Source organism: Nothoprocta perdicaria, unplaced genomic scaffold, assembly GCF_003342845.1.
Source record: "Nothoprocta perdicaria isolate Ctin4 unplaced genomic scaffold, notPer1 scaffold_162, whole genome shotgun sequence".
NCBI classification, from domain to species: Eukaryota; Metazoa; Chordata; class Aves; order Tinamiformes; family Tinamidae; genus Nothoprocta; species Nothoprocta perdicaria.
The window spans coordinates 1,266,393-1,285,780 of NW_020454783.1; the positions used below are offsets into that span (position 1 = coordinate 1,266,393).

The 19,388-nt window shown below is 39.1% G+C and overlaps 1 protein-coding gene across 1 annotated transcript in view; it reads left to right on the plus strand.

The window, feature by feature from the left end:
- CPA6 (carboxypeptidase A6) overlaps positions 1-19,388 on the plus strand; it is a 73,701-nt gene that overhangs the window by 15,468 nt on the left and 38,845 nt on the right. The window contains exon 2 of the mRNA XM_026035602.1: positions 18,540-18,615. Coding sequence (XP_025891387.1) covers positions 18,540-18,615 — 76 coding nt within the window. The remainder of the gene's footprint in view (positions 1-18,539; positions 18,616-19,388) is intronic.

Here is a 19,388-nt window from a genome sequence, read left to right on the forward strand (position 1 = left end):
TAGGTGTGCCTGCTTGAGCAGGAAGGTTGGACTAGATGATCTGTAGAGGTCCCTTCCAACCTTAAATATTCTGTGAATTCTGTGATTCTGTGAATCTGTGACTTTTCCTGTGCATCAGGCTGCCTGCAAGTTATACCCTTGTTTGCAGTCAAAAGACGAAAGTAGAAAATTTCCCATTCATGCAAGATCACTCACACATCGCTTGACTTCTTAGCCACCTGGTTGGCTAAAGGCTGTCTGAAGTTCATGTAGCTTGTTTCTAGATCGGTGTCTAGCTGTAATTTCAGAAGGAGCCTGCTGCAGGAGCTGTGTCCTTCARTTATACAGAGAGGCCTAGGATCAAGCTGGATATGTAATCTGAAAAAACAAATTGTAGATATTGCCTCGTATGATCTTTTGATTAAAATTAGTCTGTAAAGAAGGCCCTTAATTCTTTTAGAAGTAGGTGGGAGCAGGTACCTGCTTTTAGGGAGAAATAAAAATTTCTGAGATTTACCTCTTGGATATTTAAGCTTAATAAAAACACAAAACTGCATAGAAGGAGTACTAGTGATTTCAAAATGAAGTGAATTATGGAAAACAGGGACTAACATAGTTCATTATTTTCTTATTCCACTTGTGTAGGGATTACAGTATTCTGGTGCTCTTGCCCCTACATCTGCCACTTAAAGCAGGTGTCTGACATACCTGCTCTGCTGAATGAACTGCAGCCGTCAGATCCAAAGGCCTTRTGGAGCAATGGAGACAGCTATTCTCACAGATCTTCAAGACTGCCTCTTATTTTCTTTTCTATTCAGGCAGTGGAATAAGGGGAATAGAGATTTGAAGTGCCACAGAAAATGGGTCTCCATTGTAAACCTGTGTGCTCAAGACCTAAAACTTGTTTTTCTTTAGTAAAAACATTTTACAGGTCTTTTGGAGGCCACACAAACTCTTTGAATGCACAGTCAGCAATGGTTAGGAAAGAAGCAGCTGGCCAGAAGGTGGTCAGCACATCCCTCTGGTTCTGTCCCCACACCAATGATAGGACACACTGCTTGAATCTTTCATAATCTGGTATAAAAAGCATTTTACAGCAATACTAGTAAGTATGCCATTAAGCTCTTTTGAGTATTTAAACAGATTAACTTATAATGGTGGCATTAAAGGAAGAAAAATAAAAAGACTTCTGCCATTGCCAGATATGGCTTATTTTCCCAGGGACCAGCAGTGGGACCAAGGATAGTCACCCACTCTCCCTGCTCTTTAGAGGGTGGGAGGGTCCAAAGGTGGCCTTCAGTGTCACTCCCTTAGTGTGAAAATAAGGAGACTTCCAAGACCAGGAATCCCATCACTCTCGCATCCAAGGGGACAGCGGGACAAAGGGCAATCTAGCAACCACCCTGCTCTGCTCCTTAAAAGGGCCATGATGCCAGGGCATTCTTGTATTATGCTGTGTTTATTTGGTCCTGTGTGACAGCATGGTCATTTCAAACAACAGTGATAACAGTATCAGCATCCCACTTGTGCTGCAAACTGTCTCGGCCTCCACCAGGTTACCAAGCTTCCTGCAGACAGTAACACCCAAACAGTCACCACCTGCCTGTGGAACGGGACACCCACCCACTCGGCTCTGCTCTGCTCCAGTTCATTCCTGACAACTCTCACTAGAATTAATGTGCAATGCAGACCTGGGAGCATATAAAGCACCTCTAATAGCTATCAAATCACTTAGTAAAATCCATCACTTTTGGCTTAGCTGAAGTACTTCCTAATTTAAGGCTGACATTTAGCATTGCTCAAAAGTAGCTAAACATGAATGCTGAAAAGGGAAAAAAAAAGAAACTAGAGGCATCAGAATTAGTAGTTAAACTTTTACARCACGTAATTTTGAAGGCCAAACGCCATGGGGTTCTAAAATCTGTAACAAGAGAGAATTTATGATTTTGCAAAAGACCTTTAGAAAGCTATGTTCGTGTATAGTTGGATCATTAAAATATTTTATGGAGGAGTTTTGAGGAAAAGTGCTTCAAATTCATTAGCACTTGCTTAAAACTGTAATATTTCATGTAAGGTTCTAATGTGAACCTGACAAAGCTTATTTTACACATTTTAAGTATGTTCAGACTTCGATAGCATTCAGATTTCAACAGTTGTATAATGCAGTGCCCATGTAGGCAGAACACATCGGTCAAATCGAACTTGTAAATGCAAAAGTTACTCTGTGTTTTTTGATGAAGATGTCCTTCAATGGGACATAATGAGAATTTTTCCTTGCTTTCACTGTCCAAACACAAAGCAGGATAGATACTTAAAATCCAAAAAAAAATCTTCCGGAAGAACAGTAAATATTGACATTCTTCTTTCAATTTCTCTGGAAATAAATATATTTCCTGAGTAGTTATTGACAAATGAGATTGTATCTCAATTGCAATGAAAGTCGGAAGATGAAATGCCACTCATCAGAAAACAGGATGACTGTTGTCGCTTATGTGTGGCTGACATGGGTTGCAGTGAAGAAAAATGGTCTGTAGGCAATAGGACAGGCCACATATACCCTCACACACAATGGTCTTCCCTAAGAAAACATACCCTTTAATTATTTTATTATACTACCTTTGGTAAATTTAAAGGAACCTGAAGAAATACCTACGTAATTTTGGCATATTGTTCAAAATAGCAGTCCTGTTATGTCTGTATAAACAAGGACTGCTACCCTCCAGAGGAGTGGATCAGTTAGTGCTGAGCATCAAGCATCAACACTATATTAATTCTGCAGGGATTTTCCTTGGAGTAGCTGGTCTGCTCTCACAGACTGAGAGCCTGTCTGTAGTGGAGGACGATAATATAMCCTAAGTTTTTCAACATAATTCATGCACCTCGGGGCTGCTCTGTAGTATGGAATGTGCCCTGAGGCTGCTTTGTGGTGTGAAGCTGATGTTGGGCAGTAGGGACAGYGAGGAGATCTGCTTCGAAGGTGCACTTCCGATTAGAATTGAAATGCTCGTGTATTTCTTGTCCCTTTTCCAGCATTAATTCCTAAAGAATAAGGTCTCTAAACCAATTCAGCTGTTAAAGAACATGCTGTCAGTGAAAGGTTCTTGCTAATCTCTGTCATTTAGCTGTGGATGGAGAGACAGAAATCTCTGTACTGCCTTAGAGGAGGATGCAGTAATTATTRCATTTGTAATAACATGTTTTCTTAGTTGGCAGGTGTAGTTTGCAGGTCCCCAACTGAGTCGAAGTTCTTTTTCTAGAAGAGGCAAGGTGTGTTTCTAGAGTCGAGGTATGTTTTCTAGAAGCTTAAAATATAGTTTAAAATGTTGCCATACACCAACTGTTTTAGCTATATATCTACAGTACTTGACAAAAACATTAAAAGCATAAATTTTTAGTGTCTGCTTTTTCCTTGATTTCAAAGACAAAAGGTCTTCAGGTCGTTTTTCTAAATTTTCTCTTTAAGGAAATCAGAACATCAGTAATAAAAAAATACAGATTCTCTGATAATGAAATTGGTGAATACCAGGTTTGCACTTTTGAAGTTAGTATAAATAGAGTCAAATTGCTAATAGGAGGCTTAAAAATATGAGACGTTCCAACAGCCCAGGAGAGTGGCTGAGGTTGGGCCAGAGATTAAAGAGAAGATGCAAACTTGTCCAAGGTTGGCAGCTTTCTGCACAGAAAACTTAGCATAACTATTCACAGCTTTTTTCTTGAAGGCAGAGAGGAAATAATTCCCCCTTTATTCACAACACAATGTTATTTTCCACTATTCCTTGGTCCAGAACACAGAGCTCTCCTTACAATGTTTTTACAAAGATAATCTCATTTGACCTATGCTGACATTAAGAAAATCTCAAAACTGTTTTGTGTTGTGTGCGCCTTACAGAAGCACATCAACAGGTATTTATGGAAATAATAATAGGATAATTAAGGAAATGAATACTTAAGGTATTAAGGAAAGGGAAGGAGAATTGTCTTGCTTTAGGAGACATGRCAAAATCAGTTTTTGAAAACAGAGTCTTGTCAGGTCAAGTTACATTTATTTGATGCTGCTGCAGTGAGTTCCTTCATACAGAGATGTTTGACCATTTCACTAGATCTATTCTTGTTCACAAATCTCACCATAGCATCTTTTATGAGGAAGCACAACTGTGTTATTCTGTATTTCTTGTTGACTGCTTTGGGATCAAGGAGTCCGAGGCCCGGAGCCCCATTCTAATACAGAGGAAGTGAGCAGCCAGAGAGAAGCTTCAAGATAAAACTGCACAGTGAACATAAACAGCATCCGTAAAATATACTGCACTTAGGACACACCTGTGACATGGTAAACTCTAGTTTGAAATCTAATTTGAAAATCTGCACTATGTCATTAAGACTAAGCACTTGAATAGGGGCCTTTTRCATGCCACCTAATTTATACTCATGMTGTTCATGGGTATAATTTATACTCCTGCTGGGTCTTTCCCTTGGATTTAAAAAAGAAAAAGTGTTTGCGTTTTCTCTCTGTGCAGAATGTGAAAGTTTTTTGCAACATCTTCTGACTGGCCAGAATTTTCAGCACTGTCAAATTGTGTGTTGTGTGTACACTATTATTCTGGTCTACTTCAGCTCAGTGATCCTAATACTTTGACTGTTTTGTGGAGAATCTCTTCACTAGCCTCTAAATCCAATCCAACTCATCCTACAATCTGGGTTTTTTAAGAGGAAAAAAAGAAGGGAAGCTGTGCAAACTGGAGAAGTTGCTGTGATAATTGTACTGCACAAAGATTTATTTGCCTATGCAAGGTAGGTAAATTTTAAGTGAGCACCAGTAATAGACTTACAAATTACAGGGCAATAAATATCCTGCAGTAAATGCTCTGCACCAACATCTGCACATCACAGATGTCAGCAGATATAAAATTCAAGGACAGATCCGTAGTTAATGTAAGGAGGCACAACTCCACTGAGTTTAATGAAACAATGCATATTAACATGAGTAAAGAATTTAGCCCCAAGTTCTTTTATAATATATTTAAAGGAAGGATTTCTTAATTAAAAATGCAACATAAATCTTTCTCCTTATAGTTGTAAATACAGATTACTAAAAAGTTAAAAATTAGCTTTACAACACATAATTATTGACTGCATTTATTCTTTGGTGGGGTAATTAACCTCCCCAAGAGCTTTCAGTTGATTTAGTGCCTGTTAATCCTTCTTTGCTAGCCTTATTTAAATATATTTAAATATATGCATGTACCTTGTCCTAGTGAGGAATGGCAATAAAAACTGTTCTGAACTGATTCAAGGAAACATGCTGCAATGCATAGAGTAGTTAGTTAGTGTACAATTCTTGACATAAAATGGAGGAGGGGGCGGCCTCTYTTCAGTGGTGGACAGCGATAGGACTAGAGGAAACGGCCACAAGCTGAGGCACCAAAAGTTCCTCAGGAACTTAAGGAAACATTTCTCAACAGKGAGGGTGACAGAGCCCTGGAACAGGCTGCCCAGAGAGGTTGTGGAGTCTCCTCCTTTGGAGATCTTCCATTCCCGTTTGGATGCAGCCCTGTGCCACGTGCTCTAGGTGACCCTGCGTGTGCAGGGGGGTTTGGACTAGATGACCTCTGGGGTCCCTTCCAACCTTGGGCATTCTATGATTCTATGAAAATGCCCAGACCAAGCATGTCCCTAGAGTCATAAAACAGGAAGTTTGGTTTCCTTAAGGGTAGCAAAAAAGGCAATAAAACAGGTTAAATATATAGTGCTGTAATCTGGATGGGTTTTCCTGCAAATATTTCCCTCACTGTATAAGTTATTTTCTGTTCTGTTTCTGAAGTTCTGTTAAGATGCCTGTTGCCYGTTACTGCCCATGTACTCTAGAGTGGCCTAGCATGAAATGGAAAGGAGCTGGGCCTGTAGCACGGGCTYTACTAACATCCAGGTATAATTTCTTTTTCATTTATACATCTCCAAACCCTTCACAAAGAGCTGAGTATTACTTTCCCCCATTTGGAATGAAGTGACCAACACACAGAGATTAACTGATTTGCTCACTAAAATCACACCATTCCATAGGGTTATTCATGTGAATAAAACTATGCACGTGCTTCCATGACCGGGATCGATCTTACTAACTGCCGATTCTAACATGCAGAATAATATTATCAGCTGCACTCACTTGCTTATGAATTCATTACTAAAATACCAGTCAAATGTTATTCAGCTAGCAAAAAAGGTCAACAGCATAACRAATAACAAAGTGCCATATCACGTAAACTAACAGTAACATGGATAACTAAGGGTTGCTGTTTGTCAAAAAATAAAGGGAAGTTACTCAAGTTGTTGGTGAAGATGTTGCTGAAGAAATGTGAAATGCAACATGGCAGCATTCAGAAGTACTGCTCAAAGTAGGGAAAAAGGTGGCCATGAGGTAATAAAAAGTCCACAGAAATAAATGCCACAGACTGATTCACATACTGAGAAAAAGAAGGCCAACTGAAGGCCAACAGTGTGCTTTCAGGTAGGACCATTTTAAATAATTCTGAAAGACAAGAGGTGCTATATTGAGATATCTACCTAACACTATTCTTTTTATAGGTACATCCTCTCAGGAACTGAGAGTTCGGTTCTGTAGCAATCTGTTTGTGAAGTCAGGCTGATAGAAGGGGAACATTTTATTAGGGGAACATCCTGCAAACTGAATGTCCCATATACTTTCACACTATCTCAGTATAACAAAATTATTCCTATTCTGTCTATTCACAGCAGTCTGAAATTTTGGGAGCGTAACAGTAGGGTTCAGAGAAGCCCTGCAGGGCTTGGCCTCATTTTCAATTGTATGGAAGTTGCAGCTGGCTAAATAGGCACAGCTACACAGAACATTACCTTGACCACAACCAGACCTAACACTTTCTTGTTTAGATAAATCATATTACAACATCCTTGAAGGTCAGGACATTAGCAAACTAAGAGGTGCAGAAATTTCTGTACAATTCCAAGCCATAGCACCCAGGTAAGAGAATACAACAGAATAAATCCCAAGATTTTAACCTCCATAATTATATAACAGGTAGCTACAGCACTCCATTAAATCAGGAGTGATTTTGGAGAGTACTGACACAGCATTAATTAGGTGGAGAAAAATGCTCTCTCAAACAGCTTTTGAAAATGGTAAAATGCAGTTGCCTAACTGGTTCTTGCAGCTGCCTAACAGAAACAGCCTTTAGAGAATAAGTAGTTTCATTGCCATTGGAATATTTATTTCCCTCTCCAAACCTTCTGTTTCATTTCGTTTTTTAAATTATCCTCTGTATTTGGTGTGCCATTTTTTTTTCAGGAGGGTAGATTGCAGTTTTTAATGATAGGATAGCAGGTCGGTTTTGTACAAGCCACTTGGGGCTTGTTTGTGTCATGAGGTAAAAAAAGGGAAAGAATTACATTTAGAAAATCTAGATCAAAGGAGAGTCAGATCATGTGTATATATATATATGCATATCAAGACTAAGTTCAAAGATTTAGACCCATCAAATTATGCACAGCTTGCTTGTTTATCTGTGTGACTGTGTTATACTCTTCCTTCTTGTTCATTCCCTGCTGTTAAGTGAGACTGTAAAATTGCAAACCACTGTAAACATGTTTAAATTTAGAATCCTGCATCTGTTTTATTAAGACACARCTAAGAATGTGCAATATCTGTGATTATATTATAACACCTTTAGGGTTTATATGCCTGCTTCAAGAAATACCCTGGCCAGAGGAGAGATTGCGGTGACAGTGGGAGCAGAACTTGCTTGGATTCCCTGCCCGCATAGGGAAGCCCCTGTGCTGCAACCCTGCCCTGCCACCTACTTGGATTTACTGCCCTAACATGTTCGGATTCTTTTTATCGCTTTCACTTCTGACACTGAAAACCCAAACTGGCTGGATGCAGTTGAATGGACGACATAAAGATACAGTACCTCAGCTTAACAAGATACTGGCTGGCACAAACACCACTTTTCACCATTGCAATTGTGCATGGTGGAGTCTACCCATAAAAATCCTCTAAACCAGAAGCTGAGGTATAACTGGGTCATGCACTAACCTGGGAAATACTCCCAGCACAGTCACAGCTTTTGYAGGCAACTGAAGTTGGAAGCATCTGCTTTTCCACCACAAGGCTGTGGCCACAACTGTCCATAGACCTTGTGGCTCCCCAGCCCTGTAACCCCATTTCTGTACTGAGCTGCTCTGCTCTGAGCTGCTCTGCTTCTTGCCCTAGCCAGCCCAGCACTCGCTCAGCCTCCCCCAGCTGYGCTTCTGTGATCTTCACTCATCTTCTGTTTAACAATTTAACACTCTCTGTAGTGGCCTTGGTGCTTGCAAGTTATACAGTTTCTTTTTCAAATGAGCATACCAAGTTAATGAGAAATTCAGCATTCAAGTCTCTACTACCCTTATCTGAAGCAGGAATGACTGATTCCAGGACTGACCTGTCCTGGAAAGAAAGCCTGATGCCTTTTTCTTAGTTAACTTCTCAACTACTTCTTGAAATCAGTAGGCTCTTATTACAGCAGGCCACTATAGTAGAATCACAGAATAGCTGAGGTTGGAAACCCTTCCATCCAATCATCTAGTCCAGCCTCCTGCTCCAGCAGGGACACCCAGAGCACATGGCACAGAGTCACATCCAGGTGAGTTTGGAAGATATCCAAAGAAAGAGACTCCACAACCTCTCTGGGCAAAATAATAAACCAATGAAAGCACCTGTGGAGATGAAATTACTTTCTTTTTTTTTTACTTTATTTGTACAGTGAGATTAAATGTGTGCTTTCAGTGAACTGAAATACAAAGTCACCCTGTTAAAGCAAAGTAGTTAATAAGGCCTGACAGACTAGTTTGGGGGAGCTTAGCATGCTGCAGACATCTCAGTGCAACAGTAGTTCATTCCATAACATTTTGTTTCACTCCATAAATATTTTCATGCATTGTGCTGTAACTTGCATAAATGAATGAATAAATATATGGAAAACACTAATGATAAGACATAAATTATAAACTCACCATCTTGACATTTGCATTTTAAAATATGTATGAGATAAAATTCCTCCGATTGCTTTTTATGCACTTACAAACTCACACTTTGCAGTTACTTGTGTTTCTGTGCCAAGTGCTGTGAGGGGTATAGACTTCCTTCTCTTAACTCTCTCTGAAAGCCTTTATACGTTCATGAGAGCCTAYAGGATCAAGGCCTTCAATTGAGCTCAAGAGACTGGCAATCACAAATAACCCAACACTCCATGTTCTCCCATTTACAACATGAATTGCTTAACATTTTTATTCCTCTGGCTGTATGCCCTGAGTTCTTGTTATCTTTAAAACCAAAAGTGAAAATTAAAAAAGAGGACTTTTTAATCTCCAGATTATTTTCTCTATTTATTCAGAGAAAGTTCTTTTAAAAAAATAGAGGGTCATACTGACTGAAAAAAAAAAAAAAAGATGAAACTCAGCAGTTGAAAGTTCAAAGTCATACATTTAGGAATTAATAAGAATTTCTCCTATGACTACAAATTTTTTATTTGGATGCAAGGCAGAAAAAAACAGTATGTAGTGTTGAGTTATGACAATGAGCCCCTGTGTGATAGGACCATAAAAYTGAGTTTGTGGGAGGGGAGATTTTTCAATAGAGATAACGAAGCTTGCCCAGCAATTTTGGTCTATGTTCAAAACAGAAAAACAGGAACAGGGGCAGAGAAAAGCTGCTAGGGTGTACTGAGACCTGTAAGGCCTGTGACTAGAGGAAGTTGGTGTGGTTAGCACAGCTAAACAAGGACAAAGAAAGCAAATGTGTGCCATTTGCACCAAAAGGTGCAAATACAAGGGAGGAAAAAATGTACATTTATTTTGAAGAATAAATATAAAGAAGTATATAAAATGAATAAAGGGGTATAGTATATATAGTATAAAATGGCTATTTTAACTTAAAAGGCTTCCAAGCTCASAGGCCCATGGGCTTCTCCCATAGGAGAAGCAGAACACTGGCTGCTTCTACAGTAGCCTGTGATCAGATGGATATGGTTGCCTGTGACAGCTCAGGGCAGGCTCCAGTGGCCCAGGAGAGCAGTCTTACCATGCTGTTTAACTGAGCACRAGAATCTGTCAACTGCAGCACCTATTAGCAAAAGAAGAGGGCAAAATGTTACATTAATCGGCAAGTGCTGCTCTGCCTAGGAGATCCAAAGTTGGGCTTCTTTTGACCCAGAACAAATTCTCCCTGAATTTTGAAAATTGTTTACAAGTAATTTATGATTTTTTTAATGAATGCTTTTTATGAAATTGCAAATTCTAAATGAAGAAAACTTTATTGGGAGATTTTCTGCCTGTTCCTGCTGTTTGAGTCACCAGTGTAGTTTCCCTAGTGTTATCCTTACTGAGATTTGCAGCTCTCCCTCACACCTTGAGGTGCTCAGCATTGCAGCAGTTGCTGCTGTAAGCCTAGAGAGGAACATGTCTGTGCTAAWACTGCTCCCAGTGGGATTGAAAGCTTAAGGTGAAAGCCTGAGCTGCAGTGAGCAGAATTGTTCCGTTACTTCTTCCATGTGGTCAGGTTCTGAGCCTGATGTTATTCCTCTTGGAGAATGTATGCAGAAACTTTAAAGCCACCAGAAAAAGTTACATAGTAGAGTCCCATTAACTTTAATGGTAATTAGCTGTCTAAATCCTTAGGTGGCTCAGCTATACATACTCATAGTGGCATGGAGCAGTTTTATGAGCTCCAAAGGTATAATTTAATTGTAAAAGAGTTTACAAAAAAMCATCAAGCAGTTAATCCAACAATTTCATGTTGATCTGTAGCTTTGAGGCCTCCTAGTTTGCCATTCAGCAGTCTACCAGGGAATATTTCCCACACAGGGATATTCCTCATTGGTCAAGAAAACAATAATTTCAGAGATCTGGTAATAATAATTTCACAGCCCTGGTAAGGCCACACCAGGAGTACTGTGTCCAGTTCTGGCATTCCCAGGACAAGAGGGATGTGGAGCTGCTGGAGAGAGTCCAGCGCAGGGCTACCAGGGGGGCCTGGAACATCTGGATCAGGGGCCTGGATCAGGGCCCCCCCTGGATCAGGGACCTGGAACATCTGCCCTATGARCAAAGGCTGAGAGAGCTGGGCCTGTTCAGCCTGGAGAAGAGGAGGCTGAGGGGGGACCTGATCAGCGTGTATAAATACCTCAAGGGAGGCAGTGAGGAGGAGGAGGCTGGCCTCTTTTCAGTGGTGGMCAGCGATAGGACTAGAGGAAACGGCCACAAACAGAAGCATCAAAAGTTCCACAGGAACTTGAGAAAACACTTTTTGACAGTGAGGGTGACAGAGCCCTGGAACAGGCTGCCCAGAGAGGTTGTGGAGTCTCCTTCTCTGGAGATCTTTAAAACCCGCTTGGACGCAGCCCTGTGCCACRTGCTCTAGGTGACCCTGCGTGAGCAGGGGGGTTGGACTAGATGACCTCTGAGGTCCCTCCAACCTTAAGCATTCTATGATTCTGTGATTCTATGATCTAGTAATATTCACTCTGCCAAGGGGAATTCTTCATGGGTGAAACCATTTCAGTGTTTTGCTTAGACCACTCCGTACCAGATCTTTTTTTTCTCTCTCTGGAGAAAAGGAAACCTTTTTTTGAAAAGAGGACAGTGGAACAAACAAGTTGTCCGGGAGTTGTCCACCCGGACAACTCTCCATTTCCAGTGTATATCCTGCATTCAGATCTCTTATGCTGAGATATATTATTGTAAGAAAAGGAAGAGAGTTTCAGTTACTTGCARTTTTGGAGGAAAACAAGCATAGGAGGTAGTTGTTCTGGAAAAATCTGAATGCAAATGGCAGTAACTTAAATCTAACATATGGCCAACATCAAAACTTCTGTTACTAGATAAATATTCTGCAAGAGACAACATAGTGTGCTTGCAGGCACTTAAGTTTCTGAGCATTGCTTTTTCTTTTCAGGTATTTTACTGAGAAGAGATATCAACATAATTTTCACCAGTAAAATTAGGCATTTCAAATTAGTTCTTTTTTTTTTTTTTTTTTTCTTCTTCTTCTCATTTTTCTGTGTATTTGAACCTGCTCAGGATAAAATATTGTAATAATAGCTTCGGACTGCAGTGTAGAAGTTGCAGAGACACTGCAGATTGATGTATCAAAGATAAGAATTTTATTGGCCTCCTATAGAAATTCTGTTATAAAAAAAAATGAAAGAAAAGTAATTACAGTTCTAAGCTAAGGGCATGACTCATGGAATTAAAAATAACAGCTTCTTTCACTCTGTTTTTGAAAGATTGAAGTATTGTCTGGTTCTTYGGAAAGTGAGCAGGACAGATAAATTATATGTCTCATTCAGAAGCTGTCACATAGTTTGAAATGTGTAATCTTCAGCTAAAAGGGTCCTTTCTTTTACTGTCAGGTCATGCGAAGCCTTCCTTCATGAGAGGTGAAGTCCCCATAGTCTGTTCTCTGTAAATAATGATTTTTATATGAACTGCAAACATTCTAAAGGAAGGTTACCTTGTGTGTGGGGGGAAGGGGGTAAACTATTTATTAGTACCAGAACAAAATAGCTCTTTTACTTACTTATAGTTTAAGAGAATTTTAATTTAAACATTTTTTAAAGTAACATATGGTAAATTAATTTTAGCAGGTTTTACATGGCAAAATACTGGGTTTTAGTGTGCAGTGGGGAAAAGTCTTGCCATTTTATCAGAAACCAAACAGTATTAGAAATTTTCTTTAAGTGCTGGTTGAGCCTATTGGCAGAGCCTCTTTTCATGGACATTACTTCATATTTTCCAGGTCTGCAGTTTGTCTAGACATCACCAAAACTGGTGATTGTTACTTGCCTTGGAACATAGTTTAAAGTCTCATAGTTGTCTCCAAAGTGAGAGAGCACGGACATCTCTTATTTGGAGTCTCTGTTGTTCCTTATTCTGCAAATGTCTGCAGACAGAAAAGCATAATAGGCAAAAAAGTACTTAGAGTAATTTTACAGTACCACTACATTTCGAAAAAAGATCCTTTGTCATCTCTCTGTATACACAGAGATCACATGTGTGATTGTTCAACAAGGTAAGTTAGACAAGTCTGTAGTGATGCTGTGTTATCAAGAGTTTAATGTGTATGGAGAAAGCTCAACATGTGAAAAAAATTACATTATTTAAATAAAAAGCTTTTATAAGATACTGGAATAAAAGTGTAAAGTCCTTACGTGCAAAGAAGTAGTACTAAATACGTTAAGCATCATTATTAAATTTGTTAATAGAAATAAATTATAGCTTAATATTCCTTACTTTCAGCAGACTTGTCTTAATGTTTTGAGTTTCTAACCAGTTTACTAGAAAAGCCAAAGCTATGYGCACATTTAGTGATGGTACTTTGGTTTTAATAGAAACAAAGTTGTCAGGGAATACTGAAGTTTAAATTACAAAGAAAGAGTGAAGTTTTCAGGAAGCCAGCCAGAAAGCCAGAAATGCTGACCTTTATTTCCCTGCATGAGAGGAACAGGAGCAATGACATTTGCCTTCTTTCTGAGGCACTGAAAGACCTTGTTAAGAAACTGATAGCTCTGCCCAGTTTCATATACAGTTTTGATAACTCTGGAGGAGAATACAACCATTAAAACAAATGACGTGCCCTTCTGTCCTTTTGCAGGGGTATAATACAGAGTAGAATCGGTAGAAAATGAGCCCATAGCCTGGCACTGTGCATGTATCTTTCCATTAAGATCAGAGGCACACAGGAAACTCAGATCTGCTTGGCATGTAAGACCTATGGACCACAGGAAGTTTGATGTCTTTCTAGTCTAACTWATGAGCTCTTACAGGGCTTGTGGCGCCAGGTCTGTTGAGTAAATGTACAATGTTTCAAGACTTTCAAAAGAGTTGTAGAATTTTATTCCTTAACTTCTGTAAAATGTGGATTTACTGCCTTCCGTCTGTGATTCTTTCATTGCTCCCATTACCACAGCCATCTGGAAGTCCTAAAGTCATGAATTTATTTATTGTCTTAGTACCCAAACAATGTTAAAAACTACTGTCAACTGCATATATAGGGATGTGGAGCTAAGCCATATTTACAATATCAGTAAAGTATTGCTCTATGCCTAAGCTTTCCCATCATCTATATGCTCYACAAGCAAGCATGGCTCAGGTATGATGAGGTTGACCGCTGTGTCATACACTTTTGCTTTTTTTTTTTCCTTGAAGCAGAGCCATGCACTAAAGCAACTAGCTTTTCCACTTTCTCTTTCAGGGTTTGCTGTATATGCAGTATTCAGTAATCACTAGAGACTTACTTTGCTTGAAAAAAAAATCCTTCTTTAGTTGGAACAGTGTAACAAAATCAGAATTTTTGGAAACATTCACCTTTCCAGACCACCTGTAACTGACCTAAACGGTTTCGAGGACAAATTCTCAGTATTGTAGCTTTGGTTTAGTCCCTAGAACTTCCTACATAAATAAAGCAGGAAACCCTTTTTCCAMCTGAAAAAGCACCAGTGAAACTCAGATGGGCCATGGCTGGGAATGGGAAGGCAAGTTGCATATACATTCAGTTTGGAGAGAAACTCTGCAATATTGATAGTATCACAAAGTAATTCATTTTGCTTCCTCAACAATGTAGTTCTCTCTACATTACTCAAGCAAATCATTTTCATTCAAAATTACAGATGAGCTAGCTCTTCCTTATTCCAATACTAATGTATTTTTGCTTTACTTATAAAAAAAAAATCCAATAATAAGAAAAAAAAGTATATAATTCCATTTGAAAATACATATGGTGCTCTCTGCTTCATTTGGTTCAGAGGTCCAGTTCCAAAACGTGTCCAGAAAGGTTAAGGAAGCTCCCTTTCTAGAGACCCATATCAGGTGTGAGGAAGGAACCCAATCTTGCTTAAGTAAGTAGTTATTTGAATAGTATTGAATCCTTGTTTGGAACTCTCYATGACTGGGAGAAAAGGAAAATTTAAAGTTGGGACATTTCTTAACATTTTGACTAGTAGAGGAGTTGAGCAGAGAAAAGGGAATGAGACAGTCTTTGCTCATGCATGATGTCTGATGGTGACTGGTTGGTGACAATAAGGCTTTCATGTTGTGGCTTTTTTCAGATGTTTCTCTACATGTGTAACTACTTCCCAGGCCCTAATGAAACAGTTGTGTGTGGCAGCTTTGGCTGCTTATTGTCAAGAACAGTAAGGTCTCCTCTTCCATTAGATATAGATTCATGTAAATGGGGATTYTTTTCTCCTAGATTTTTTCCCCAATATATTTGCTTAGTAGCATCTTATTCCTCAAACTAATAATGTCTTACTCCTCAAACTGTGTTTAAAATGCTTGTAAAGYTCTTGTAAACATACTTTTATTGAATTCTCTGGGTGAGGAGAGCTGATGAAGGTTCACATTAGGCAGGAAAATAAAACAAGAAGAAGGATTTTCCTCAAAGAASTGAGGAATTTAAATAAAAGAAATTCATGCCATGTGAGTTCAGTGGAAAAGTTTCATGAGAGAGAACTATTTCCACAAGAAGTTGTATATATATTGCAGAATGGTTTCATTGAATCCATCTGGTTTGTTCATAGATGAGTAAAACTGTGAAGTAAATGAAAAAAAAAAGAGTAAATAGAAAGAGCCAAAGAAGTAAACCAATAGTTTAAGTCCCCAGTGGCAGTAAATGATATTATTCGCCCCAGATCCGTGTAGCACATTCTGTTTGTTTCAAAAGCAACTGTGTCATTCTTGATGCTCTTGTTAAAAATATAAGACATCAGTAAAGGAAAGAAAGTCTTTGCATTAGTTAGCAGCCAGTCGCTCATTTTGCTCGAACACAGGGCTGTCCCTGTGAACACTGGAGATCTGGCTTCTCCTCTGTGCTCACTAGTTTCATATGGTCAGTTAAATTAATAAAGGCCATGCCTTGCTGCTAGCAAATGCTTCCAGTTTTTTTTATACAAAATTCAAACCATTCCACTAATCACAGCCTTAAATTGGATTTGTCTGATTGCCGGTGATAAATGTCGTGGTTGATGTGAAGTCCCAGACTAATTTCTGCAAAGCACACCCAGCCTTSTTGTTTGTGTAGAGTAAAAAAAAGACATCAGAAAAATATTCGTGACATTATGTCTAAAGAAACCTAACCTTGCATGCATAAATCAGCAGAGCGCTGACACAGGTCTGGAGGCAATTCCAGCACCTCTGATGCTTACAGGATTCCCAGATTATAACAACATGGACAGATCTACGGGCCCCATGGTGCTGAGCTGTTCTGAAGCTTTGTCACAGGCAGTAAGGGAACGGAAAAGAYGCATCCATTTCAGCCTGTGCTTGCTGGGAAAAACTTAGGATGCATTCACCAAGGAGAAAAGGGAGAAGAGCCACATTAAATGGAATAGGATATTTTCTCCCTCTTCAATTTGCCTATGCCTCCAAGATGAGGTTTTCAGGCACTCAGTTTGCCCAGTTGTTGAACCAGCCTTCCCCAAAGGCTGGACCTGGTCACTCGCTCTGCAGCTCTGTGGAAGTTGGGGCAGCCCCCTCAGGGACCAGTTCTGCGTGTTAGGGGTACAGCACCATGTACTGAGCACATCAAGCCTGACCTTTTTTTTTTTTTTTGATGACTAAAAACTATTGGCTAGACTATTGACTCTCCTAAATTCATGGGATATTGCCTAGCATTTAAAGTAAGGCCTTTAAAGGCCTTAAAGGCCTTTTAGTGTTATCTACAAAAAGTTGTAAAACTGTGTTCCTTGGTTGGTAGATACCAGGCATAAAGCAGAATCTGCAGGGATTATCAACGCTCTGGCTAGCCAACAAAGGTGGATATTAGCATAAAGCTTTCAGTAATTTGGTACCTCCTACATCCACAAAAAAAAAAAAAAAAAAAAAAAAAAAACCTACTTTGTCATACTGTGTTCCTGCAACCATGCTAGACAACTTTCTTTGCACTCTCAGGGAGCAGGCCCAGCCACAGCTCAAGGTATTTTTCAACGATGTGTTAAATGACCAATCCATCACTGCACCAGTGTTTTCCTCTTTAAGACAAATCTTTCATCGCTTTGGAGGGGACAGAGCTGCTGAGCTAATCTAGGACATCTTGGAKTGACATGTTTTAATTGAAGACCACACCTATGTGGTATCAGATCCTTCCAAATTCTTGTTACAACTGTTGAACACATGCTTAACTTCATAAAAAGCTATTCTTTATATATTCAGTGTCCCACTACTTCTAAAAACTGTGTCTTAACATGTCCTGGGCAATCATTATCTCTATTTTGCAAATCCTTCTTAATAGCAATTTAACATTCTGAAAGAAATGAGTGATGTGAAAGAAATTTCTTGTTGTATGTCTGATAAATTAAAAGCATCTATTTTCCTTGAGAAGATGAAATAGTTGTAATATTCCAACAGGCATATGTCAAAGTTCCCGTATAAGAGGTTAGATTTGCCTTAGAAACATAGAAATTTCCCATGTTTTTTCATAGCAGTCAAATTATAACAGACATATTTTTAGAAATCTTTGTTTTTAAGCATAAACTGTTTGTGAAGTAACATCAACAGAAGCCAAGCCAAATTAACAGAGTTGCATGTTATTGCAGACACATTTTTAGTATAACTCTGCAAAGATTGCTAGAGTCTGTAAAGCCTTAAAGGCTTCAGAGCATCAGGGTGTGGGACTCCCGTGCGGGAYGTGTTCAGCTGGGCCAGAACCTAAACTGAAGAGCTCAGTCAGAAAGTCAGAAGGAACCCAAAGTAGACAGCTTGGAAATGGAAAGAGAAGATAGAAAGAACACAAATGGGAAAAGGAAGAARGGGCTTCCATACTTCTTGTGTATGATTTGTGATGAAATTTTAGTTAGAAGATCACACTTTATTTTCTGCGGTCCACATCCTCACATAATGTATGAGATGGATAATGGTCACTGAATATTAAGCTGTTCAGCTTCTTCCTTCCTTTGAATCTGTATTTGTTGAGATCTCTTTAAAAAAATTCAGAATATAAACTGTTGTAATCTAGTATCTTCAGAGAGCCTGGGAACAGCTAATTATGTGGCAAAATTTGTACAAGCTCTATTTTATAAAGAAAAAGGCATGCCTGGGTATGAAGGCTGCCTTTCTTCTAAAGCTCAAGTCTTCTCTTTAAGGCATTAGAGCACTAGACTCTTCAATTGATTGTTTTTTAAAAAGACAGAAACAATYTATTTAGCTAATTTATTCTCAGAAATAGATGATCCCTTTTGCAAAACAAAAAAAATGTGGAAAGGATGGATGATGTCAGTCTGAATGAATTAAATTGGAAGTAACTAATAAAACATAGAAATCAGGATGGGGGAAAAAGCTGAAGCTTTTATCTTTAAAGAGGGAAATCAAATCACTTCTATAGAGGTTTACAAACCAGGATAGCAAGTTTGGAAGTAAATCTCCAGTTTAGCTAATATTTTGCTCGTGTTGAGAAAGTGCACAGTTACAGTAGGTATCTGAACCTGTTTACCGTTGTACTATGTTGTATTGCACTATAAGGATCCTTGAAGTGTCAATTCAATGTCTTGTGTTATTGGCAGTGATAAAGTCATCCGGATTGTTCCTGACAGTGAGAGGGAAACACAGATCCTGAAGTCTGTATTTAACAGAATTAAGGTGAGTCTGATTTTTTTTTGACCTTCTCTTGTCCTTTGCTGAAGACTGAAGTGGGTTAACTGACATGCCTTTCATTTTTTCCTTTTACTTCAAGCTATTCTATACTATGCAAAACAGCCTTTGCCCATTCAATTTCTAATTTCCCAGTAACAGCTAATGTCTGAAGGTAATACAGGTGCCACATTTGCAGATTTGCTTTTTTCGCTCTTACGTTTCTTGCTAGCATACTTAGTTGCATGCTGCATTATCCACTTGATGGGCTTATTTAAAGTCCTCAGTTTACTGAAGATGTGAACATAGGCAGGAAAAAGAAGAATTGATTTCTCTTTATACCAAAACTTTACAATTAAAGTAAAGAAGGTAAAGCAGCACCGGCAAAACAAGTAAGAGTCATATGGCAGAGTGAACACTCACGTCCAGCTGACTGGACCCCTGGCTGGGCATAGACAGAGGGACACTTAGGTAGCTTTGGCAGTCCTGGAATACACAGTTTTGTGCCACAGCAGAGTGCCAGTACCAAAATGTTGGGAGCAGGCACAAAATTTCAGTGCTGCTCACTGCCTTCAACTCTGTCAAGATATGGTGTAATCTGGGATGAATCTTTCAGTCTCTTGCTTAAACCTCATGTAAATGACTATTTTCAAAGAGGCAGGATTTAAAATGAAGGAGTTGAGTTCAGTTGCTAACAGCTGGGGTATAAGCAGATCGAATCTGAGTCCATATACCAAATCAAACAAAGTAAAGAACTTATAAGAGTGCCTACACTTTTACAA